The 27,214-nt window shown below is 35.7% G+C and overlaps 1 protein-coding gene and 1 non-coding gene across 5 annotated transcripts in view; one reads left to right on the forward strand and one right to left on the reverse strand.

Moving 5' to 3' along the window:
* The window catches only part of CSNK1G1 (casein kinase 1 gamma 1), a 202,879-nt gene that overhangs the window by 71,737 nt on the left and 103,928 nt on the right, over positions 1-27,214 (reverse strand). For 2 of the 4 annotated variants that reach the window (XM_036892099.2, XM_036892097.2), the window contains exon 3: positions 2,865-2,905. The exons of 1 other annotated variant lie outside the window; for it this stretch is intronic. In XM_036892099.2, the coding sequence (XP_036747994.1) occupies positions 2,865-2,905 (41 nt within the window). Of the gene's footprint in view, positions 1-824; positions 907-2,864; positions 2,906-27,214 lie in introns of those variants that run through there. One more of the 4 variants, XM_057488882.1, reaches the window with a different exon arrangement.
* Positions 13,984-14,088, forward strand: LOC118915802 (U6 spliceosomal RNA). Its single transcript, XR_005026195.1, has one exon. It is a non-coding gene; the product is annotated as a U6 spliceosomal RNA (small nuclear RNA).

Raw genomic sequence — 27,214 nt, forward strand, 5'->3', positions numbered from 1 at the left:
TATACTGTAGAGTCACTTCCATTTTCATGTACCTCTTCATTAAGGGAGGGATCACTCTTGAGAATCTCCTTTTGGTTTTATATCTTCCACTATATCACCATCAGAGCAGCCAAATTATAGAAATTACAGAATTTGACCTTTAGCAAAATCACTAATAATTCATAAGAAACCAAACAGAAACAGTAATGACAAATTGATATGGAACTAAAGCTTGCTCTAAACACTAGAAAGAGGAGTGTTCTTTCTGTAGAAATAATCTTTGGGGATTCTGACAAACCAAAAGGGACAATGAATTAAAAAAAACACAGATCCTTCTTCAAACATAACATGGTTGACTCTTGAACAATGCTGGGGTTAGAGACTCTGACCACCCACACAGTTGAAAATCTGCATATAACTATTGACTCCCCCAAAACTGAACTACTAATAGCCTTCTGTGACCAGAAGCCTTATTGGTAACATAAACAGTCAATTAACATATTTTGTATGATATATGCTTTATATACAGTGTTCTTACAATAAATTAAAGAAAATGTTTTTTCCAGTTGCCATAGATATCCAAAAATTTTTCCAATATATTAATTGAAAAAAATCTGTGTATAAGTGGACCCGGGAAGTTCAAATCCATGTTGTTCAAGGGTCAACTGTACTCTCAAACTTCATACTGGAAACCTGTATAGGAAATACTCAATCTGATCTTGGATAACTAAGTTAGTAGGTAAACAAGGCAAAAATTCTTTAAAAGAGTTATAGGGCTGACAGCGGGTGTACATGTCACATATATTCAGATATAAGGGGGTTTTATTACAGATAGAAGGACTTACACCCTTCAGCCAAACCCTTTAACACATAGATAGATGTAGCCTGCTCAGCCAATTGGAGCTTCAAGGTGCTCTTCTGGAAGCACTATGAATAAAGGACATTACCAACACTCAGTCTATAGCTTGTGGAAGATTGGTTCCTTTTTTTTAAAACAGTTCTTAGAAAACCTCTGTTGAAAAGAAACCAAGAAATCTCATAGTGATGGGAGTAAAGGATGGGCTCATTACACTATTTTATACTGTATATGATTTTTTAAAAGAAATCCAAGAAAGAAGAGACCACAATGAAGATCCAAACCAAGTAGAATTGAAACAGTGGCAGCAGAGCTTCCTGTACTTCTGTGCCAGATGCTGATTACATTTCCATAGATGGCTGGCTATTTGCCAGAATCATTCTGGAATGCACATGCCTGTCTGAAATCCTAAACTGACAGCAGACAGCTACTTGGTAGGACTATAATGCTTAAGGCAACGTATTGCTGTTACAATGAAAAGAGCGTATCACCCACAGAGAAGACACCCTGAAAGCAAGAGAGGAAGCCCATAGAAAAGACTGTTATCTTCTAAAAAGCCTTTATTTATGATTTATCTGAGAGGAAAATGAGGCGCTGAGACACACCATACTAGATGACATGAAGTCTATTTTTAGCTTTAACTCTTGGCCGTACAGAGTGGAAACAAAGTTTAATTTAGATAGAAAGAACTGCCCCTAACAGATTCAAAAGGAGTCTTGCTAAATAAAGGGACATTAACAAATATACAGTATTGAAGCAATATTTTAAAGTGTTTTAGGGGCTGCTTCTTCCTGTTACTAGGCTCAAAGAATCGAAATTATTTCAACTTATAAAGGAGTAAAAGTGAAAAAGCAAAGAAAAGATGAACCAGTGTACATTTTTACAGAATAACCAAATGACTATAAAAAAATGTGGCTAATCTTTTGATAATCGATCTGAGAAACTATTTGGTAGGCATTGTTACAGGTATTACCTCTCTTCCTGCTCCCATTTCTCCATCAAGAGTTCCAAGTCAACAAACAAAAGAAAATACTTGGTTCCCTAGTAGCTACGGGCTCTGGGCCCTGCCCCTGTTTACTTCTTTGTAAAGAAGCCGATCTGATAACTGTCAGTTCTTCACAAGACAACCCTAACTCCTCTCCAAATTGACAAATTGAGTAAGAAGGGACCAGCCACAGGGCAGGTATGGATGTGGTAAGTGTAATTCGTGAGAAGAAAAGAGCATTATCACAATTTATCACGGGATACTTCCATCAACCATTAACTTCCCTGCCTTCCAACTGATAAAGCCTCAAACTAACTGCAAATCGGGAAACTTATGAGGATAAACATTTATACAGGTTCACAGAAACTAGTCATATGAAATATTTCATATGACTAAAAATAACTTGTCAACCTTAAAGATAAGATAAAGAACTGTTTCTTCTGAAATTATGAATCCTCAAAAATTATGTGTATTTTAACAGAATGTTATTTTTAATGATTAGGTTAATCACAAGATTAGTAATGATGAAACTAATTGAACTCTGCTTCAAATTTTCCACATGATGTGTTTTTCACGGTTGACAGCTTTTTAAGGCAATGATTAGACAATCAGGGGTTCTCTACTATGAAGTATATTAATAAATACCTTACATTTTTTAAATGGGTCATATTTAAGAAAAAGAAACGATTAAATCTTCACATGAATTTATCTTTTAAAACTGTATTGTAAATGATACAACGTTCACAGAAACTACTAGTCTTCCAGTGATTTTTTTTCCTTCCAGCTTTTTTTTACTAAGCATTTTTTATTCATCTTTGCCAACACTACAGTTAGCATCATCTAACTATATAGTGTTATATAGTATTACAGTGATTCATCACCGTAACACTAAATATAGTTGAAGGAAAATGATTATGTAGGATCATATGCAAGGGAAAGAAAACACTGGCATTTTTGTGACTGTTCACAACTATTTTCTATAAAAAGGTATGTGAGGGGTAAGAGCACCAAAACATAATTACCACAAATACAGATTCTACTCACCAGTTTGATAGCTACATATTCATTGGTGTAGAGATTTTTACCTAGGGGAAAAGCAGAATGTATATGTTTTAGTGACATTTATTCTGGGAAATGCAAAGCAAAATCTAAGTTTACAGGGTCATGAGAAAGGTCACATTCCCAATGCTGTTCACATATAGGAAACATGATTTATAAGTGAAAAGTTAAACAGAGATATTGAGACCCAGCAAGACAAGAACAGAACAGCTTGAGAATTTGGAAATTTAAGTTAGATAGGAGACTTTTTTTTTTAAGAAGAAAACAAATGTCTTTCTCTCTCTCAAACACACTATATTTTCTTATTTAATATTTCCCAACTATTAAGCTCTGAGCCAAACCAAGAAGAAACGCCAGATTTTTAAAGATACAGAGATTTAACTCTTGGCATAATGAGCACAAACCTTCATTTTTCTAACTCACTGACAAATGGAGATTTTATATTTTTTCTCATGGTGTTTAGTGTCAACTTTAGTTGTCATGAAGGACAGGGTGAAACAAAGCCAGTTATTGCCATACTCTCCTTTTGGAAAACTCTCTCTGCAAGCAGATGATTCTCAAAGCTGCTCTGATTCTTTACTAGAACCCTCGCCCTATACCTTCAGGTGCAAGAAACAGCACTCGGGCTGGACAACACCGAAACATCTCAAAGTTCTGCTTGAAACAGTAGTGATTTTTCCTCTCAACTTCTCTTGGATAAATGGAATTAATATTCTCCTAGACATCTAGAGCAAGAACCTGGAGGGAGAGTGAGGATGAGAGCACCAACTACCGCTCACTGAGCCCGTGCTGCAGGCCGAGTACTTAGCTGCTCTTGCTTCCCTATCCCCATTGACTCTTGAAGGGTAATTTAGTTCCTCCTGGGTGTTTAGTATATACCACACAGTTCAGCCACTGATTGGACTTCACGTTGCTTCTTACAGGTTAATCCTATCTTAGCCAGCTAGACTATAAATATCTTGACAGGGATTTTATCTAATAGTTCTCTCAATGCCCTATGGTGCTTAAGACCATGCTCGGTACATCTCAGACACCCAAAACATTGACTGATTAAGTTATTGGTGTGTATAGTATGACTACTTTAAAATAATACACAGAGGCAAATTTATATATATATATATATACATACACACACACACACATATATATATATAAATTTTTTATATGTAGACATATATACATATGTACACAGTTGAATATATGCATGGAAGACGATATAGAAAGATGTACATTAAGGTATAAAATGGCTGTTTCTTAGTATTTTCTGATTTTTATGTAATATATTTTTATAATTAGAAAAAAAACTTCATTTTGGGAACAAAAAGCTGCTTGTGATAAAAGGAATTATTTTTACTGAGCTCTAAACAACAGATGGCCCTTTGCAAACTACACCATTATACTTTTAATACTGTTCTCAGGTTGCTGGGTACCTTTATGTATCAAAGAACACATTAATTTAGGAATAACTTTTGTCTGCAAGTAACACAATAAAGAGGACACACAGACTGCCAAACACCTAAGAATCCATTACAAGACGAACAACTTCTTTTTGAGAGGAGCAAAAGTAGAAAATAGGCAATTTTATCTATCAATTACATTAAAGCTTTGAAAAGTTCACTTGTGTTTCTAATTCTTTTAAAATGTATTTGCTGAGACTGTGAGAACACTAATAACCAGGAGAGGGACAGAGGAGGCAGTGGTTACCTGCCTCCAAGAGGACTGAGACGCCAGCCCGGCCACAGGCTTCTTCCCCAGCAGACATGACGTCACACAAAGATATCTGCAGGAGCCCTTCCTAGCACTGCTCAAGCACTGTTGCTTTGACCAAAAACCAATTTCAGCACAGGATGGACCCTACGAACTTAGTATCACTTAGATGTAAATGGTAAAGTTTAAAATTGTCAGTGTGTTAAGGGGTCTTTGTGAGTGTTAGCAATAAGAATTACTGGGGGGTAGGGAAGTAGGGCCACCAAAATTCACCCCTTACTTGTTTAGAGTACAACATGCCTTCACTGTTAAACAATCAACTTTATATTTGAAGTAAAGACCTGAAGTAACAGATCTTTAATGCAACAAATAGAACATTCAAAGTGAAGTGAGGTGATGGTACAAGTGTAAGTAGAGTAATAACCTGAATTCTGATCTGTGAGCAAGAAAAGAAAGAATGAAATCTCAGGAATCCCAAGAAGGAAATTATTTTCTTTCTTCCTCCTCTCTCCCACCTCCCCCCATGCTTAAAAGATGAGTGGGGTTTTAACAGTTTGCAGAAGGGGAAAGGCATCTCAGGGGCAAGAAACTGCATGAGCAAACAAACAAAAAATGAGAAAGTAGATGGTACAGGCTGAGAATGGTAGCTGGGAATGGTAGATGATGTGGGGAGGTCTGAAACATAGGATGTATTATAAAGATTCAGAAGGGGCAGGGATGGGCAAGGAGTGATTAGGGCAGCAAAAGAGATAGTTAAAGGAAGGCTGAGTCCACATTAGCAAAGTCCTTAATGTCTAAAATGAAATGTTTTTTGCATAGCATAATTACATGATCGATCTGTGATTCTGAATAAACCATTTGTGACAAAGTATAAAAGATTAACTAGAGAAACAGTATGAGACCAGAGGTAGGGGAAAGTGTTTGAATATTTAATACACATCATATGCAGATATCAGACAATCTAAGATGATTTGCATATAGTTCTCACCCTTCAGAAACTGTTCTGGCTCCTCACAGGGCCTTGCACACAGCAATTCAAAAGTTTGTTAAATACATCACATGATGCAAGGAATGTTAAAAGAGAAATATGAGCAAGTCTGTAGAGGGGCTTGGTGAGGGAGGGTAAAGCGTTTGAGCACAACTGGCACTTGAGGGGAGCCTTGTAGGACCAAGAGAAGAGAGAAAAAAGGGCATTTCTTACAGAAAAATACTAATTTGAACAGTTAGGTGGAAACATGATAGATAATGCTCAGATTCTGATATACTGTGAGCAGACCAATAGGACTAGAGCACAAGGTATGTGAGCAGAAATGGTGAGAAGTAAAGCCAGAAAGATCCAATAGGGACAAGGTGTGAATAACTTTGGAATGCCAGCTTCCTAATCTGACATATGCACAACCAAGAGTACATGAAGGTGTGCAGGGGCATGGGACAATTAAGACAGACACACTTTTCCTGGATCCTCGCTTTATTTTGAAGACTGGGAAAATCTTTTCATAGTAAGACAAACTTACTGTATTACAGAAATTGTGCACTGATTTCTTCTGAAGAAAAAAATGTAGGAGTTAAAAAAAAAATTCCAGGCACTTATAGATTTGCTTCTTCCAGAATCCAGGGGGCCTTATTTCAGTGGGTAACCTTTCATTTTCTTTGGGTTCAGCCGGCCAGCTCAGTTTTAATGGTGCAGTTCACTTTTAACAGTGTGAACCTTCCATCTCCTCTGAGGGTAGAAAAGGGTAGCTGCCAGGCAATGTCCAGAGGGAAGGGATTTAGCAATTCAACTGCTTCATATATAAGCTTACAACTAAGCTTTCTATTTTTATCTCCTTCTGCATCCCAATTTTTTGAAGCTCCTAGTGTCTCAATTCCTGAGCCTATATGGTGTATCTTATGTTACAAACTGGCCAACCCTTTTAATCATTCAGCTTTCCCTAGACAGCTAAAGCAGTTACCACTTAACTATCTGCTTTCCAGCTTCCAAAATTTTGAGGACATTTCTCATGTTTTCATCTTCTCTTCCTTTTTTTTGGTTCCTTGTGGTTTTACACCTTAAAAAAAAATCCTTTTCTAAATATACTTTTTAAAACTGAGGCAGCACCCAGTTCCATAAACTTCTGTATATATTGTAATTAGTTATGCATGTATCTTTTTACCTCCACTAGGCAGTGAATTTCCTGAGGATAAGAACATTCATCTTTTTACCCTAGCAACAAACATAGTATCTGATACATAGTAGGTAACAGATGCTTGCCGAAGTGAACCAAATTGACTTCATAGAGAAGGTTCTGAGAAAGTTCTAAGGCAATACAAAAAAGGCAGCTAGATTAGAATCAGACTATGGGTAATCCTAAATGCAAATACAGGAGTTTTGACTTCATTATTCAGCTTGCTGTGAAATCACCAAGGATCTTGTGCTACAAGAAAAAGCACTGTGGTGGAAATTGTATTTTAAAAATATTAATCTGGCCCCCATGTGTATGACAAAAGAGATTTAAAAAAAAGAACACCTAGAAAGAACACAAATAGGAGTTTTATAGCAAAAGACCTAGAGAATAACCCCATGTTGTTATGAGGATTGCATTGAAAGTACTTTGTAAACTGCAAGGTGCTAGATAAATCTAATTTTTATTACTTCTGTTACAATTGCAGATAGGAGGCAATAATTCCTAATACAAAAAAACTAAAAAAAGAAAAGATAGGATTTGTAATCAAGGCATTTCAAAGAAAAAGCTAACAACCTTTGGATTATGTGCAAACATGAGGGATGAAGAAAAGAAAAGGATAAAAAATGATGCTCTTAGTGAAAAACAGAAAGAGAACCAAAACAGTAGACAGTTATCATTCCACTCTACCATGATGTTCTCCTCCAAGTTCTCACTAAACCTAAAAGTAATAGGTTTAAATTATCAAACACCTCTTGGCTTCGATTTCCCTATCTGTATAAAAGAACAAAATCACAGAATATAATAAATGAGACAGCCTATGTAACACCAAACATGATGGCCGACACATCACAAAAGGCTGGCTTGCTTGTTTCTGCTGACTCTCTCTGGGGCCACCAAAAGAACTGAACACATGTTACTCTCTTACAAAGCAATTATGTTTAGTCCTAAGAGGCACTGGAGGTGACGGATAACTCTCTTGAGCTGTGCTTCACTCAAATGAATTCCTTTGCCAGGGGGCATAATTACCACTGAACAGGCTGACACAAAACACAGCCATGTGGAAGGTTCAGTAATTCCTCAGCCACCATCCTGTGATATACAGCACTCAAAAATTTTGCTATGGAAGAATTTAATTACAAAGACGGAGGCTTAAAATCCTGCCTTTATAAAATGAATGACTGCTTCAGCTAAAAGAAATATACAATATATCAGTAACTTTGAGAAAGGCAGGCAGTTTAATGGACAGAAAAATACCATCGATGAGATGGCACAATTCCAAGCACTCAAAGCTTTTAGTATCTGTTGCACAAAATCCACAACGCTTCCCAAGATCACTTCCTGGCTATAGGTTCTTTCATTGTTAATGGAAAAAAAACTGCATTACACAGTAGTGTTTGAAGCTTTACATCTAAACTCAGCTCTTTCAAAGCAGCAGGCTTGGATGTGATGGTGCCCATAAAACCCACTGCATGATGACTTCCCGTTTCAGTAAGTCACCTAGAGACATTCCCGTAAGCTTCATCAGACACAGGCTTATTTCAAAGAACCAGCAGTCTCAGTTCTCAGAGTCACACTGACAGAAGAAAATACAGCCTCAGGTTCTCGGTTCAGTTAGATCTCCAGCTGTCACATTTTCTTTCCCTGAAGTGCAAGTAGTACATTTATAAATTAATTAGAACTTGTTAAGAAAAAAAAATCCAGCCAAATGAACTTGAAATCATCAGGTGTTGTAAGAAACCACTTTTTGTAACTGATTGGTTACCATGTCTACTTAGGGCAAAGAGGCCAGGCTAGGCTACTGCCTCCACTACCCAGACAGCATCTGTATTAAGCGGACAGCATAAGGGGTAAGAAGATAATAAATGGCACTACAGCTTTGAAGAAAAATGCCAGAGGTCTTTTACATTTTTATTAGTTAATTCTAGTAGTATATTGGTATACTACGCAGGAACATTTCCCAAATGGTTTTGCAGTTAACAGCAAGGATGACTTCTTCTTATGCCAAGTTTTTTGAAAGGATTACTTATAAATATTGCTAAGTAGTTTATCACAAAATATCTTACTAAATCTTGCTTAACAACACTGGCAGTGGTATAAAGCATGTTACCAATATGCTAGAGCAGGTTTCTTGTAGACAATGTTAAAATCTTTTCTAAATTGCAGGACATGACCCATTAGCGGAGTGTGAAAAAAACTCAGTGGGTCCTGACCAACACACTCTTTAAAGAAAAATAGTATAAAATATAGAATACAACATACTTAGTAAGGGTATTATTTCACAAAGCTTTTGTTTAAAATAAATTGTGTATGTATTTGATCACAACATAGTTTTTATTCTTTAGCATAGGTCATTGTAAGAAAAAAAAAGCCATCAATAAAAACCTTCTAAAAAGCAGTTTCAATTATTTCATTTTAGAATGAAAAGTTTAGGTCAGTAACTGGGCTAGCTTCCATGATTTTCCCAAATTATTAAACACAATATTCTGATCAATCTGTTGGTAAGAAAAGTGAGGGTTTTTCTAGCAGCTGAAAGTCTGGAGTGAGGCTGAGTAGAGTCAACAGTGGGTGGGGGATGTCATTTATAAATGGGGTCAAAAAGGACAATTCCAATGAAATCAAGAAAGACCCCATTTCAAGAGGGTGAGTCTGTGAAGTAAGCACAGAGGTCTATGCTTTACTAAATAAATGTGTAAAACTTTCTACATCACAGTGGTAAGAAAAAAAACTGGAATGAATCACTCCAGAAAGCATCACACACTGCAGCAGAAAAATACTTAGTGCTTTTACTTTTTAAAATTTTATTTCATAAAATTTCAAAGTTCTATAGCAATTACCCCAAGTAAGCTCAAATTACAGTAACTGAATTATTTTGAAGCAAATTCCAAATGTATTATCTCATCAGAAAATGTTTCATTATGGATCTCTGATAGATTTGAAATGTTCCTGCAGAACAGATGGATTTTGATTACTTGCTATTTGAAGACTTCCTCAACATAAATGTGGAAAATTAGAAGACTGAATCAAGACCCATGGACACAGAGGTTATAGTACCAGTCAGACATTTCAGCCATTCAGGAAGAAAAATCCAAATAGTTCTTTGAAAAATAAAAGGGTTAAAGTGAAAAGATACAACTATGAACAGACTCCAAGGTAGAGCAACCAATTCTAAAGGAACTAAAACAAAGGACTGTCAATGATTTAAACTTCATCAGGCAAAATCAGTCTGATATTTCATTAATATTTTCCTGCCAAGAACATAGACGTCCATTCTAGATGATAATCCAAGTTTTAAGAGGAAATACAGACATAATTGATGACGTTTATATAGCAGATTGTAAACTTAGGCATTCAACTAATAGAGAAAGCCACAGCATCTGGTAACTTCACAGAACCCAGTGAGGCATTTGTGTCCTATGTCTGTTTCTCATCCTAGTCGAAATTATTTGTTAATAAGGAGCTATGTTAACTTACTGCTTCTTCTTTTTTTTTTAAGTCTTGCTTTATTGTTAATTATTTGGACAATTTCCTAAAGAGTCTGGCACATAATTTTTCAGCTTTGGTGACAGCCAGTGTTTGGGAAGCAGCTCCTCTTGAGGAACAGTAGGAAGCTTCGTGAAGGTCACTGACACACTGTTAACATCTAAAAACAAATTTTAATCTTTGTACACTAATGATGTGTTTTCAAAAAGAATTTTACACTTATTTTAATTAAGGCATAACTTACGTGAAGTATAGTCACAAATGTTAAATGTACAGTTCAGTGAATTTTTATAAAGCCATGCATATATCCATGCAACCATCTGGGAAGAGAACATTTTGAGCACACCAGGAGATTTTCTCCAGCCTCTTCCCGATCAACGATCCTCATCTACCACCATCCAAAGTTAATTGGTTTGGACTGCAATGACAAGAAATTAGTTTTGCCTATTTTGATTATCTAGAGATGGAATTATATAATAATCACTCCCTTTTTGTGTCTGGTTTCTTTTGCTCAGCATTATGTCTGAGATTCATCCCTTTGTTGCATGTTAGTAGTTCATGCTTTTTTTTTATTTGGGGGAGGGGAGAGCTCTCTCTAGTTCATGTTTATTAGCCTTTATAATGACTTAGAAGTTCTGCTATGAACATTCTTTAACATATTTTTTGTGCATACAAAGATGCATTTTCTTAGAAATAGACCCAGAGTGAAATTTCTGGGTCATCAAGTATTTATATGTAGAAGTAACCCAAATGTCCATCACATGATGAAAGGATAAACAAAATGTGGTAGACAAGGAAGTGACCTGTCTTCACAGAACTAATCCACAAATAAGAAAGTGTAAGTCTTCCTACATCAGAAGATCATATTGCTAATAATTTTAAAATTACAGGTTTCAGTGTGTTCAAGTCCTTTCTTTTTGAGTAAGGACAGTAACTTATCAAATCCACTTTGTGTTCCATCTAGTAGCACACTGAGATGTAAAAGACAGTCCCTTCTCATGAAAAGTCTTTGGGAAGTGTGAGTCGAGCTGGTACCATAAAGTACTCTCACTGGCCCCAAGGAAAACCAGGGCAAAAAGGTAGTCACCCAACTCAGGTCTACTTTTCTTCCTATTTTATCTTACTTCAGAACTGCTGTTTCTTCCTCCATATCAAAAGTCTAATCTCTTGGTATTGTAAGCTAAGTATTAAGAAGCTACCAACTTAATTCCACTCACAATAGCCAAGGGTGGCAGCAACCCAAATGTCCATCACTGGATGAATGGAAGACAGATGAATGGATAAATGAAATGTGCTATGTACATACAATGGAATACTATTCAGCCTTAAAAAGGAAGAAAATCCTGTCACATTCTACAACATGGGTGTTGAGGACATTCTGCTAAATGATATAAGCCACTCACAAAAGGTAAATACTATTTAATTCAATTTTTATGACATATCTAAAGTACTCCAGTTCACAGATATGAAGTAGAATGGTGGTTACCAGGGGTTGAGAGTTTCAGTTGGGGAAAATGGAAAAGTTCTGGATATCTGTTTCAGATATGAATATACTTAATCCTACAGAACTGTGTACTTAAAAACAGTTAAAATGATCAATGTTATGTTTTTTACCACAATGTATCAAAAGTTCATTTTGTACCAAAAAATTAATTTGGGCAATCCCTTTCAGACCCACAAAGACATTTTACAGGAAGATAAATTCTGAGACCTATCTTTTCAGTGTATAATAATAACTATTATCATTTTGAGCATGGTTGCTCCCAATTTGTAAGGGAGAACATAGTCTTTGTGGAAACCATATTAAGATACAACAAGTCAGTTTGTATTTAAAAAAAAAGTCTTTCCTTGTGGAGAATAAGAATAAACAATCAAAGGAGCCATTTGAAAGGAGAATCAATCCCCATTCAATAATTGCCTTTCTTTAGGAGATTACCTTAAAAAGCTTGTAGGAAAACTGAAAAAACAGAAAAGACAATCTCTTGGTTATTAAAGTGGTTATGAAAACAATGAAACAGATAGGATTAAAATACAAAATCATCATTCCCAATGCGTAACTTAGGCCTGGCTATAAATGAAACAATAGTTTTATCTTTAATCAGTAACTCACTGAAAAATAAAAAATTTACAATTGTGATGACACTTGAAACTTTTTCCAATTCTCATTCTAAATGTAGTTTCACAGAAGGGAAAATTCAACCTACACCAAGTGAATACCTTACTTCTCAGACAAGTCCAATATAATATTGTATGAAGTTATATATTAGGAAGTTTGAGTATCAATTTTAACTAAGCCTATGTACTTTTTTTTGGTAGTGAGTTTTCAAATATACTTCACGTATTATACAATTCACTCATTTAAAGTGTGTTATAGTATGGGTTCTAGTATGTTCACCGGGTTATAGTATTTTTACAGTGCCATGCAACCATCATCACAATCAATTGTATAGTAGATATGTGGTTATCTCACTGTGGTTTTGATTTGCATTTCCCCAATGACTAATGATACTGAGCATCATTTCATGCGCTTAATCACCATCCCTATGTCCTCTCTGGAGAAATGTCTATTCAAATCCTTTGCCCATTTTTAAATGTGGTTATCTTTAAATTTATCAAAAAATTTATTTTTAAATTTGGTTTTTTTTTATTGTTGAGCTATCAGGGTCCCTTATTAGATATGATTTGCAAATATTTTCTCCCATTATGTAGGTTATTTTTTACTTTGTGATGTCCTTTGGAGCATAAAAATGTCTATTGTGATGATGCTCAATTTATCTTTTTTTTCCTTTTGTTATCTGTGCTTTTGATGTTATATCTAAGAATCCACTGTCAAATCTGAGGGCATGAAAATTTACCTTTATGTTTTCCTGTAAGAGTTTTATAGTTTCGACTCTTACATTTAATTTAGTTCTTTGATACATTTTGGGTTAATTTTTGCATATGGTATGAGGTGAAGTTTCAAACTCCATCTTTTTTACATGAAAATCCAGTTGTCCCAGGACCATTTGTTGAAAAAATTATTCATTCCCAATGGTCTTGGCACACTAATTGAAAAGCAGCAGACCACAGGTTCATATCTGGATTCTCAGTTCTATTCCACTGGCCTATATGCCTATCCTAATGCCAGTACCACACTGTCTTGATCTTTGTTGCTTTGTAATGAGTTTTGAAATCAAAAAGTGTGAGTCATCCAACTTTGTTCTTTTTCAATATTGTTTTAGCTCTTTTGGGTCCTTCACACCTCTGGGTGAATTTTGGGATCACTTTGTTGATTTCCACAAAGCTAGCTAGGATTCTGACAGAGACTGTGTTGAACCTGTAGGTACATTTGGGAGTACTACCATCTTACTAGGGCTATTAAGTCTGATCCCTGAATCTGAATGTCTTTCCATTTATTTAGGTCTTCTTTAATTATTTTCTACAATGTTTTATAGTTTTCAGAGTACAAATTTTACACTCGTTTTGTTAAATTTATCCTCTATTGATACTATTGTAAATAGAAATGCCTTCTCAATTTGATTTTTGGCTTAAACATAGATACTTTTGTATCTATCATCTCTCATGGTCCATTCCCAGAAGCATATTTTGTCTTTTAATTAGAAAAATATTAGTATCTCTTAAGTCTCAACTAGGGAACTTTTTTATATATCTGAGTTTTCCAGTTAAGTTAAATTCCTCCAATAAAAGTTACAAAGTAAAATCATTTACAATGGATATGTTTCTAAAGTTTCAGGTTTAAAAAAGAATATCTGGTGCTCACTTCAGTAGCACATACACTAAATTTGGAATGATACAGAGATTTAGCATGGCCTCTGCACAAGGATGACACACAAGTTCATGAAGCATTCCATATTTTTACAAACTTTCAGTTATAAAATAAGTAAATCATGAGGATTACTTATATAGCATGGTGACTACAGCTAATAATGCTGTACTACATATTTGAAAGTAGTAAGAGAGTAAACCTTGTAAGTTCTCATCACAAGAAAAATATTTTATAACTATGTTGACAGATGTTAACCAGACTTACTGTTGTTACCATTTTGCAATATATACAAATATCCAATCTTTATACTGTACATCTAAAACTGATATAATGTTATATGCCAATTGTACCTCAATTAAAAAAAAATTTTTTTAAGACAGTATGTGATTTTTTTTGTGATGAATATGGCCAAGATGAATAATTATATCACTTGAGTGACACCCTTAGGAATTAATCAAATATATAAGGCTATTCTGCTCAGACTGCTCTGCTTTGTGTACTTTCTCCTCTTATTTCCTTTGCCATCATTTTTCAGCAATCGTTCTTGGTATAATAATATAATAATTCTTGATATAGTATCTCCTTCTGTGCTTCTACTCTATGAAAGACTAACAAACTAACAAGCTTGTTAAAAAATGTATATAATAACAACACAGAGGCTTTAAGGAAAAGACTGAAGGTCTAAAGTACAAGAAATTTTGGGTACATAGATCCTAAGACACCTATTTTGGCTGCTAAAGAATTTTTAATTTTTGTTGTTTTTGTTTGTTTGCTTGTTCTCAGCTTTGTTCCAGAGAGCTAGAGCATGTGAAGAAAAATGACATTATATGCACTTTTACTATAACATGGCTAAAAATTTCAGCAAATGTAATTTATAACTCTAATTTACATTAATGTTAACTTATACTCTATGAGTTTGTGAAAAAAATACTACATTTAGCCTAGACTATTCTGGAATAGAAATACTTTAGAAAGAATAAAACTGTAGGAAAATAATTATACCTGTATCACTGATTTATAAATTTCTTACCCAATATATGTAAAATAAAACTAATTTATCCAGTAAGCTATACAGGATGATATATTTCTGATAATAATCTATCTTCATGATTATTGTGTTATTTACTTAAAAAAATCAAAGCTAGAAGTAACCAGAAACCCAATTACATGGTAACATGAACAAAGATTTTGCATTAATTTTCTGTGATGTTACAATTCTGCTTACCAAAAGACAAAAACAAAAACATCCAAACAAAACAAGCTTCATGAACTGGAATTAACTTTCACCTCTCTAGAGTTTAGATGTTCAAATCCAAACAATCTATTTGTGATTAGTTATTACTTAGTTAATCCACCTTTGAAGTAGTTTACAGATAAGTAGAAAAACTAGCATTACAACCTCAAAAAGAAAATGTTAACTTTCAGTTTTACAGTGTAAATATTAGCCGAAACTATCCAGAAGAACCCTTTAGTCAAACACTTAAAATTACTTACAATCCCAAAGCATTTACTGTTGCAACATTTTACCACCCAGATGAACTGGAGGAACTCCTAACAGTAAAGAACTATTATTTTTTACATATTAACACCACTGGATAAAAAGAGGTCCCTCCATGTTTTTTAATAGTACAGAAAAATTACACCTTTGTGGGGAGAGAGGACAAATATCAGAAGTTCTAATTAATTTATGCTCCACAGTGGAGATAATAAAAGACGACATGTAATCCCTTTCAAGTTTTTTTACCGCCCACAGAATAAAGTCCAAAATCTATATCATGGCCCACAGCTAGTCAGGAACAAATTGCTTGCATCTCTTAGCCTCACTTCCTATTTTTACTCAAATAAAAAGCTGAGTAGAATCAGGCACAGTGTTTATAATATCCTCCACTTCGATTTTATTCTGAACTTCAAAAACACAGACTTGGCAAAATTAAAAATAGGTCAAAAATCATTAATTATTAATTAGTCAATGCTTTCCCTCGTAACATCCCAGAAAAGTCCTGAAGAGTAAATTGGGGGTCCACGAAAGAAACTAGATAGTTTTCTTAAAGAAGAGATCATTGTCTATCATTTTATACTTTATTTATATTTATTTTCCTGATAATGGGTAATTATATTAAAAGCCAATGACTATCACCCTTGGAATTAGGTATTTATTCTAATGTCCTTTTCAGCCTTTTTTCCAGCATGTGCTTTTTCAACTGCACACTTAACCAATAAGTGGTGAGACTACAGGGCATATAATGGAAGTAACTGGGATGTCCCAAATCTGGGCTCTACTTGCAGCTCTGTGGCAAGCTAGTTTATTTTACCTGATCACGTCATTTAATTTCCAATTTCTCTCATCTTTAAAATACTGAAGATTGGACTAGGCACTGCCAAGGTTTCTTAAAGGTGTAAAACTTACATAGTTATTACTTTTGTTGACATGGACTTTGTTTTTATAAATCTATTAAATCAATCTAAGTTAACATAAACATTTGGAGAGCAGATCCCAATTCTGTCCCATACCAAACACACGGCCATGTTTTTCATGTAACTATTGCTAATCTAGTTGTCAGACCTGAAATTGTATAGTAGGGTTCTTGAATCATGGTCAAGTCTTTTGTTCAACTGATGGCTTATTTAAGATAATGTTGAATCTTGATTCTGTTAACCAGTCAGAGTATTAGCTGCCCTAGCTCAAGCACTGTGATATATGAGGTTTTCATTAGTATGCCCTTCAAAGGTCTCCATCTAATTCACAACTGAACTGAATGGGGCCAAAACACAGAGCTCTACCATTCAGCAATAATGATGGCAGTCATCCATTAATTAAAGCTCTTTGGTGAAGATGGTTAAAACAACTACAAATCTATTTAATTATCTTATCAGCCAGCTTACATGTCTATATTTGCTTACTAGAATATCACAAAAGTCTGTCAAATAAATGCCTTGCTGAATAAAAATGTATAGTGCATAGAGACATCTGATTTAACATGGAAGATAAAATGTAGACATTTAACTCTGTTCCTTTCTAAATCTCCACTGAAGTGACCAAAACAAAACAAAACAAACAAAACACAAGGACAAATAAAATAGGTCAAGAAGCAGCAGACTAGAGATGCCAACATTTTAGAAGATGAGAACTGGACAGGCAAATGGTAACTGGCTTAAGAGACCTGAGAAAGCTGACATATATTACAGAGAAGAATTTAAATGCTAAGAAGACCTACTAATATTGACAGAAATTTTACAATTCTCTTGGAAACTTGAGAGGAAGAATGAATGAAAGGTATGTAGATAAGTAAGAAAAAAAAAAATCAAGTATCACTAATTTTTAATTTGGAGGGAAGGTGGGATGGGGATGTATGAGAAAGGAAATATAATAATAGTGCTCTCACAGCACAGCTATGAACAATATTTCTATAACCATAACACTGTAAACACAGAAAAATGGTTTAATCAAAACATAAATTGTGTATCAACTGTACTTCAATTAAAAAAAAACATACTGGGAGAATGTGGGGAGTGTATGTATGTAACAGGATGGTTTGTATGAGAAAAGTCAATAAATATCTAATATTGAAAAATAATATTTAGAAAAAAGGAAATACCTAGAGGACATGTTTAAAAGAGTCAAAATGCCTGCCTGTAGGGATCAGGACATTAAAACCTGTATCACATGGTTATTCTCATTAAAATTAAATTATAAAAAAATATGTATAGTAGTCTCTTGTCATAACCCAAACTCAGGAAAACACTGGACCAATCTAGTATGATTTGATCTTTTAAATGTCTACTCTGGCTGGCAGTGAGCTCCACCTCCATTGATAAGAAGCTTTGCCTTTATCTGGAAAAGTATCATCATAAGTTCAGACAGTTTTCTCCTTAGGAAACATATGACATCATATAAATATTGACTCTAAATTCTCCTCATAAGCAAATCCATAATCTTAGTTTTTTAGTCCTGCTCAACAATTCCAAATTGATTTAACAATCCTGGAAAGTTTACTACCATTAAATTCTCCTGATTAATTAGTCAAGATGTCAATGCATAATACTTCAAGAATCTTGTCTGTGACACTTCTAAAATTACCATATTAATGTGATGCATACTGTGCAGTAACAAATGTGGTTAAATTACTCTCCCATTTTTCTGATGTATTATGTTACTGACAGAAAGAACTCTTCCTCAAGACCTGTTACAGCTGTTCAATCTCAACAAACTGTGCTTGAGTTAGAACCAATAGTAATTCCAAAAGAAGTTCAAACTACTATACTACAAGGAACAAGAACTTAATAGACTTTTGTGGACTTTCCAAGAAAGTTAAAAATGCATTATTTCTGGAGTCCTAAATTTAACCTGAATCCCTTCCACAACATATTGTGGAACCAAAGGAACTGATATAATCTGTTATACACCTGTGAAGGGAGAGCATAAACATCCCTTAGTGAGGGAGAAAAATATGTTTGTCAGGTCTACCATTTATTTTTAAATGGTTCAAAAGCTCACATACACACACATACAACACAAATGTACACACAATACATATTTTCTAAGAAATAAAGCACACAGGACAAAATATCAACAACTGATAAATCTAGGTGATAATATGGATATTCACTATCTTATTCTTTCCACTCCTAAAAATTTTTGAAAAATTTCTTCATACAATGTTGGGAAAAATTTTAATTTTAAACAATGTTTTCTATCACGTAATCAAACCAAGGGCTCACTATCTGAATTACATCTCCACAATAAATCTGTAGACAGTATAATTACCCTTAACTTACAGAGCAAAAAAATAAAACTTTGAAAGGCAACCTGACTCCGGGACTTTTACTTTTAACTACTTGGGTAAGAGAATAATGACATGACTTCTACAAGTGGTTTTAGTCTGTTCCATCTAAACACTCCAAAATTTTGCAAATTAATAGGAAAAACTTAATGTTATAAAAGTACAATATATCAGTTTCTCTGTTTTGCTAGTTGGCTTGATTTTGACTGATAAATTCCATTTATTCAAAATACTAAGATTTCCTAAGAAACTGAATAAAAAAGTAACATTTGATTTTACAACACGTTCACTTTCAACTAGAGAATACTTTTAAATCTTATATTTTATCTTAATCCTATATTCTTCAGATAAATGATTTTCAAAAATTTTTACAGCAGAACAGTACCTTTCAAACAAAATCTTATTAAAAACTCAATATATTGGTTACATAGGTCCTAACTGCTCACTTCTCCTTTCCCATTCTTTTGTAGTGGGAAACAGGGGCTCCAAGTCTTTGTGGGACACAATGTGCAACCAACTGCTTCAGATGATACGTGTCTATGAACTGTTAATGATCACAACTGCCCAAAGCAGAACTGGCTGGTAGAAGCTGAAGTTACAAATTCAAATTCAAATTCATTAATGACACTTTAGTAATTCACATGAAGAAAGAACAATATGCAGAGAAGGTGTCATATAAACCCTACTTTAGTTATAGAAATAAGTGGCTCATTTGAGAAGACAGGGAGGGGTTTGTCACAGGGCAAGCTGCTACCCTTTGCCAATTTACCTTTGTCAGAAACATCCTTCTGGAATGACACATTTTTGCATATTTCACTAGATAACAAAGATGGAAAAATGCAAAAAGGTCAATTCTTTGTGCTTCCATTATCTTGTTTCAAAGTAAAAAGATTCTCTAATATCCCATTTCACACAGGTAATTTTAACATTGTTAATATTATATGTAAGACTGCCTTATTTAAAGTGTCTCCCATAAACATGTACATACCTATTAGGATGTGAAAGAATACATACGTCATCTCCCTACTTTCTTATTCTTGCGGTTAAGAAGGAAAATAAGATGCTTTTTTAGACTAGAGATATACATTTTCTTAATTCTACAGGAACAGAAGCATTCATATTGTAATGTTTATGTGATTCTTTCCTGGCCTGATTTATCAGAAGACTGAAAACTTAAAAAGAAAAAGCAGAAGTCCTAGGGGAGGAGCCAAGATGGTGGCATGAGTAGGACAGTGGAAATCTCCTGCCAAACCATATACATTTTTCAAAATAGAACAAATATAACTATTCCTAAAAGAGAGAACAGAAGATACAGTAAAATAGCAAGGCTACATCTACACCTGCGAGAACCCGGCGCCTCAGGAAGGGGGTAAGATACAAGCTGCGGCCCAGGGGGACCCGAGTGTGGCCCCCACCCCAGCTCCCGGCGGGAGGAGAGGAGCCGGAGTGGGGAGGAAGTGGGAGCCCAAGACTGCTAAATACCCAGCCCTAGTCATCTGCACCGGGAGTGTAGACACACCATGTGTGGGGTGCTGGATACTATGGAAATGGAACAGTAAAACCTGCGAGTGGGTCCCCACAGCTGGTGCCCTGGGAAAAAAGAAAAGAGAGTGCTTTCTGAAAGTCTTAAAGGGACAGGAGCCTCACAGCAGGCTAGAAGCATCCCAGCACACTCAGCCCAGCAGATGGGACTCCCAGGGAACTCTGGGTGCCCTAAGGTCCTGGGCAGCAGCACACCTCTGAGGCCCCTCACGGCAATAAACACCCTCCCGCCCATTCTTCCTCTGGGGTGGCCCCGCCACAGTGGGGCAGCAGCCTGAGACCAGCCACGCCGACAGTAGCCGCGCAGATCCTCCTCCGCAGCCACCCGAGCCAGACTCAGAGGCCCCACCACCACGCAGCTGCCCAGCACAAGCCGCTAGGGGTCGCTGTTCTCAGAGGAAGGCAAGGCGACAGGCAAGCCAGATGGGACTTCGTTCTCCCATCTGACACATGCACCAAGTGCCTATGACTACCTCTATCACCACAAAAACGCATAAGAATTTGATACAGACCAGAATAACCCAGACATCCATCGCCTGAAAGGGAAACTGGGGGGATAAATTTAAGCAATATTCCTGAAAAAGAATTCAAAATAAAGGTCATAACCATGATGATGGAGCTGCAGAGAAAAATGAAAGAGCTAACAGATAAAGTTGGGAGGGAGAATACAGAAATAAAACATTCTCTGAAAGGACTTAAAAGCAGAATGGACGAGGTGCAAGAGGCTGTTAATGGAATGGAAATCAGAGAAAAGGAACACAGAGAAGCTGACACAGAGAGAGATAAAAGGATCTCTAGGAATGAAAGAATATTAAGAGAACTGTGAGACCAATCCAAACGGAACAATATCCATATTATAGGGGTACCAGAAGAAGAAGAGAGAGAAAAAGGGATAGAAAGTGTCCTTGAAGAAATAATTGCTCAAAACTTCCCCAAACAAGGGGAGGAAATAATCACTCAGACCATGGAAGCACACAGAACTCCCACAGAAGGGACCCGAGGAGGACAACAACAAGACACATAATAATTAAACTGGCAAAGATCAAGGACAAGGACAAAGTATTAAAGGCAGTGAGAGAGAGAAAAAAAGTTCACCTACAAAGGAAAACCCATCAGGCTATCACCAGACTTCTCAACAGAAACCTTTACAGGCCAGAAGAGAATGGCATGATATATTTAATGCAATGAAACAGAAGGGCAATGAACCAAGAACACTGTATCGAGCACGATTATCATTTAAATATGAAGGAGGGATTAAACAATAACCAGAAAAGCAAAAGTTGAGGGAATTCACCTACCACAAACCACCTCTACAGGGGATTCTAGAGGGACTGCTCTAGATGGAAGCACTCCTAAGGCTAAACAGATGTCACCAGAGAAAATAAAACCACAGCAAATAAAGCAGACCAAACAAATACTAAATAAGGCAAAAAATAAAAACAACTACCCACAAAATTGGTCAAAGGAACCACAAAAGATCACAAAATAAAACACCTAACATATAAAGAATGGAGGAGGAGGAATAAGAAGGGAGAGAAATAAAGAATCATCAGACTGTGTATATAAAAGCTCAATAAGAGAATTAAGTTAGACAGCAAGATAGTAAAGAAGATAACCTTGAACCTTTGGTAACCATGAATCTAAAGTCAGCAATGGCAATAAGTACACATCTTTCAATAATCACACTAAATGTAAATGGACTGAATGCACCAATCAAAAGACACAGAGTAACAGAATGGATAAAAGAACAAGACCCATCTATATGCTGCTTACAAGAGACTCACCTCAAACCCAAAGACATTCACAGATTAAAAGTCAAGGGATGGAAAAAGATATTTCATGCAAACAACAGGCAGAAAAAAAGCAGGTGTTGCAGTACTAGTATCAGACAAAATAGACTTCAAAACAAAGAAAATAACAAGAGACAAAGAAGGACATTACATAACGATAATGTCAGTCCAACAAGAGGATATAATCATTATAAATATATATGTACCATATACAGGAGCACCAACATATGTGAAACAAATACTAACAGAATTAAATGAGGAAACAGAATGCAATGCATTAATTTTAGGAGACTTCAACACACCACTCACTCCAAAGGACAGATCCACCAGACAGAAAATAAGTAAGGACACAGAGGCACTGAACAACACACTAGAACAGATGGACCTAATAGACATCTATAGAACTCTACACCCAAAAGCAACAGGATACACATTCTTCTCAAGTGCACATGGAACATTTTCCAGAATAGACCACATACTAGGCCACAAAAAGAGCCTCAGTAAATCCCAAAAGATTGAAATCCTACCAACCAACTTTTCAGACCACAAAGGTATAAAACTAGAAATAAATTGTACAAAGAAAGCAAAAAGGCTCGCAAACACATGGAGGCTTCACAACATGCTCCTAAATAATCAATGGATCAACAATCAAATTAAAATGGAGATCAAGCAATATATGGAAACAAATGGCAACAAAAACACACAGCCCAAACTTCTGTGGGACGCAGCGAAAGCAGTCTTAAGAGGAAAGTATATAGCAATCCAGGCATATTTAAAGAAGGAAGAACAATCCCAAATGAATAGTCTCATGTCACAGTAATCAAAATTGGAAAAAGAAGAACAAATGAGGCCTAAGGACAGCAGATGGAGGGACATAATAAAGATCAGAGAAGAAATAAATAAAATTGAGAAGAATAAAACAATAGAAAAAAATCAGTGAAACCAAGAATTGGTTCTTTGAGAAAATAAACAAGATAGATAAGCCTCTAGTCAGACTTATTAAGAGAAAAAGAGAATCAACACACATCAACAGAATCAGAAACGAGAAAGTAAATCACGATGGACCCCACAGAAATACAAAGAATTATTAGAGAATACTATGAAAACCTATATGCTAACAAGCTGGAAAACCTAGAAGAAATGGACAACTTCCTACAAAAATACAACCTTCCAAGACTGATGAAGGAAGAAACAGAAAATCTAAACAGACCTATTACCAGCAATGAAATTGAAATGGTAATCAAACAACTACCCAAGAGCAAAACCCCCGGGGCCAGATGGATTTACCTCGGAATTTTATCAGACATACAGAGAAGACATAATACCCATTCTCCTTAAAGTCTTCCAAAAAATTGAAGAGGAGGGAATACTCCCAAACTCATTCTATGAAGCCAGCATCACCCTAATACCAAAACCAGGCAAAGACCCCACAAAAAAAGAAAATTACACACCAATATCCCTGATGAACATAGATGCATAAATACTCAACAAAATATTAGCAAACCAAATTTAAAAATACATGAAGAGAATCATACACCATGACTAAGTGGGATTCATCTCAGGGATGCAAGGATGGTACAACATTCAAAAATCCATCAACATCATCCACCACATAAACAGAAAGAAGGACAAAAATCACATGATCATCTCCATAGATGCTGGAAAAGCATTCGAGAAAATTCAACATCCATTCATGATAAAAACTCTCAACAAAATAGGTATAAAGGGCAAGTACCTCAACATAACAAAGGCCATATATGAAAAACCCACAGCCAACATCATACTGAACAGCAAGAAGCTGAAAGCTTTTTCTCTAAGATCGGGAACAAGACAGGGATGCCCACTCTCCCAACTGTTATTTAACATAGTACTGGAATCCGTAGCCATGGCAATTAGACAAAACAAAGAAATACAAGGAATCCAGACTGGTAAAGAAGAAGTCAAACTGTCACTATTTGCAGATGACATGATATTGTACATAAAAAAACCCTAAAGACTCCACTCCAAAACTTCTAGAACTAATATCAGAATTCAGCAAAGTTGCAGGATACAAAATTAACACACAGAAATCTGAGGCTTTCCTATACACCAACAATGAACTAATAGAAAGAGAAATCAGGAAAACAATTCCATTCACAATAGCATCAAAAAGAATAAAATACCTAGGAATAAACCTAACCAAGGAAGTGAAAGACCTATACCCCGAAAACTACAAGACATTTTTAAGAGAAATTAAAGAGGACACTAACAAATGGAAATTCATCCCATGCACTTGGCTAGGAAGAATTAATCTTGTCAAAATGGCTGTTCTGCCCAAAGCAATCTACAGATTCAATGCAATCCCTATCAAATTACCAACAGCATTCTTCAATGAACTGGAACAAATAGTTCAAAAATTCATATGGAACCACCTAAGTCCCCGAATAGCCAAAGCAATCCTGAGAAGGAAGAATAAAGTGGTGGGGATCTCACTCCCCAACTTCAAGCTCTACTACAAAGCCACAGTAATCAAGACAATTTGGTACTGGCACAAGAACAGAGCCACAGACCAGTGGAACAGAACAGAGACGCCAGACATTAACCCAAACATATATGGTCAATTAATATATGATAAAGGAGCCATGAACATACAATGGGGAAATGACAGTCTCTTCAACAGCTGCTGTTGGCAAAACTGGACAACTACATGTAAGAGAATGAAACTGGATCACTGTCTAACCCCATACACAAAAGTAAATTTGAAATGGATCAAAGGCCTGAATGTAAGTCATGAAAACATAAAACTCTTAGGAAAAAACATAGGCAAAAACCTCATGGACATAGACATGAGTGACTTTTTCATGAACATATCTCCCCAGACAAGGGAAACAAAGGCAAAAATGAACAAGTGGGACTATATCAAGCTAAAAAGCTTCTGTACAGCAAAGGACACCATCAATAGAACAAAAAGGTATCCTACAGTATGGGAGAATATATTCATAAATGACAGATCTGATAAAGGATTGACATCCAAAATATATAAAAAGCTCACACACCTCAACAAACAGAAAGCAAATAATCTAATTAAAAAATGGGCAGAGGAGCTGAGTAGACAGTTCTCTAAAGAAGAAATTCAGATGGCCAACAGGCACATGAAGAGATGCTCCACATCGCTAATCATCAGAGAAATGCAAATTAAAACCACAATGAGATATCACCTCACACCAGTAAGGATCGCCATCATCGAAAAGACAAACAACAACAAATGTTGGCGAGGTTGTGGAGAAAGGGGAACCCTCCTACACTGCTGGTGGGAATGTAAATTAGTTCAACCATTTTGAAAAGCAGTATGGAGGTTCTTCAGAATGCTGAAAATAGAAATACCATTTGACCCAGGAATTCCACTTCTAGAAATTAACCCTAAGAATGCAGCACTCCAGTTTGAAAAAGACAGATGCACCCCTATGTTTATCGCTGCACTATTTACAATAGCCAAGATATGGAAGCAACCTAAATGTCCATCAGTAGATGAATAGATATAGAAGATGTGGTACATATACACAATGGAATATTACTCAACCATAAGAAAAAAACAGATCCTACCATTCGCAACAACATGGATGGAGCTAGAGGGTATTATGCTCAGTGAAATAAGCCAGGCGGAGAAAGACAAGTACCAAATGATTTCACTCATATGTGGAGTATAAGAACAAAGGAAAACTGAAGGAACAAAACAGCAGCAGACTCACAGAATCCAAGAATGGACTAACAGTTACCAAAGGGAAAGGGACTGGGGAGGATGGGTGGGAAGGGAGGAATAAGGACAGGGAAAAAGAAAGGGGGCATTATGATTAGCACGTATAGTGCATGGGGGGCACGGGGAGGGCTGTGCAACACAGAGAAGAAAAGTAGTGATTTTATAGCATCTTACTACGCAGATGGACAGTGACTGTGAAGGGTTATGTGGGGGGTACTTGGTGAAGGGGCGGAGCCTAGTAAACATAATGTTCTTCATGTAATTGTAGATTAATGATACCAAAAGAAAAAATAAAATAAAATAAAAAATAATAATAATAAAAAAAGAAAACCTGATAAGCACACAATAAAACCACTTGAAAAGAAAGACAAGTTCCTTCTACTGACTGCAGAACAAGTCAAAAGGAGAGTCATCAAAATCATAGACTCACATGGGGCAATAAAAAGCAACACTGTACTCTAAAAATATACATTGGCTACAAATTTGCCCTTTAACTACCCTTTAATTAAATAAAATGGATTTGCAATTTACACTAACCAATGTTTTTCTTCACTTCTATAGAGATTAAACATTTTATGATGTTTTGAGAATGCATGAATTTATATGCATTATAAACTGCCTCTCAGGAAGTAACTTTGTGGATGTTTATGTCGTAATGTATTTAATTCAAGTACTACTATGATGTTAGAGCAAAGTCAACCCATTACATAAATGAATATTCTCAAAACTAACTGCTAAAGAAACTCAGTAGTTGCTAGGAATTCCAACAGTGTGAAATTACACATCTAACTCCTATTTTCATCAACATCTGCTGGCTTTGCTCACCTGAACTTGAATACATCACTAAATATAAAGAGACTTTCATCATACTAGTCAGGTGAGCTTTCCACTGGTAAAAATAAATTAATTCTCAGCATCCCTAAATTCAATTCTGCACCCAGTGGTCTCTGGCTAGTGCAGTTACGTTTCCCTGAATCTCTCTATGGGGGATCAGAGGTAAGACGTTTTTTCATCTTCTGTACCATCATCAGAAATAGAAGTGACAAACAATAATCATCTTATGCTCCCCAATCTCCTTCCCCCTCAAGGCCAGTCTCTTACAATGGGTCCTCATGATAATTCACAGCCTCAATGGATATGAATAGAAAGAAAGCCCTTCAGCCTAAAAAGGGACTTTTTCATATTCTCCAAGTTGATGTTCAACGTCACACATTTATAAGATCTTTCATTTTTTTCCTCTCCTCAGTTCACCTAGGGAGGGCCATAAAAAAGTTTATAAATACACAATGTGCCTTCTTTCCAATTTCACGCCTTCAAACTGGTTGATTTTGTCATTATTCATCATCTCATGTGTAAATTCATAATTGA

Source organism: Manis pentadactyla, chromosome 11, assembly GCF_030020395.1.
Source record: "Manis pentadactyla isolate mManPen7 chromosome 11, mManPen7.hap1, whole genome shotgun sequence".
NCBI classification, from domain to species: Eukaryota; Metazoa; Chordata; class Mammalia; order Pholidota; family Manidae; genus Manis; species Manis pentadactyla.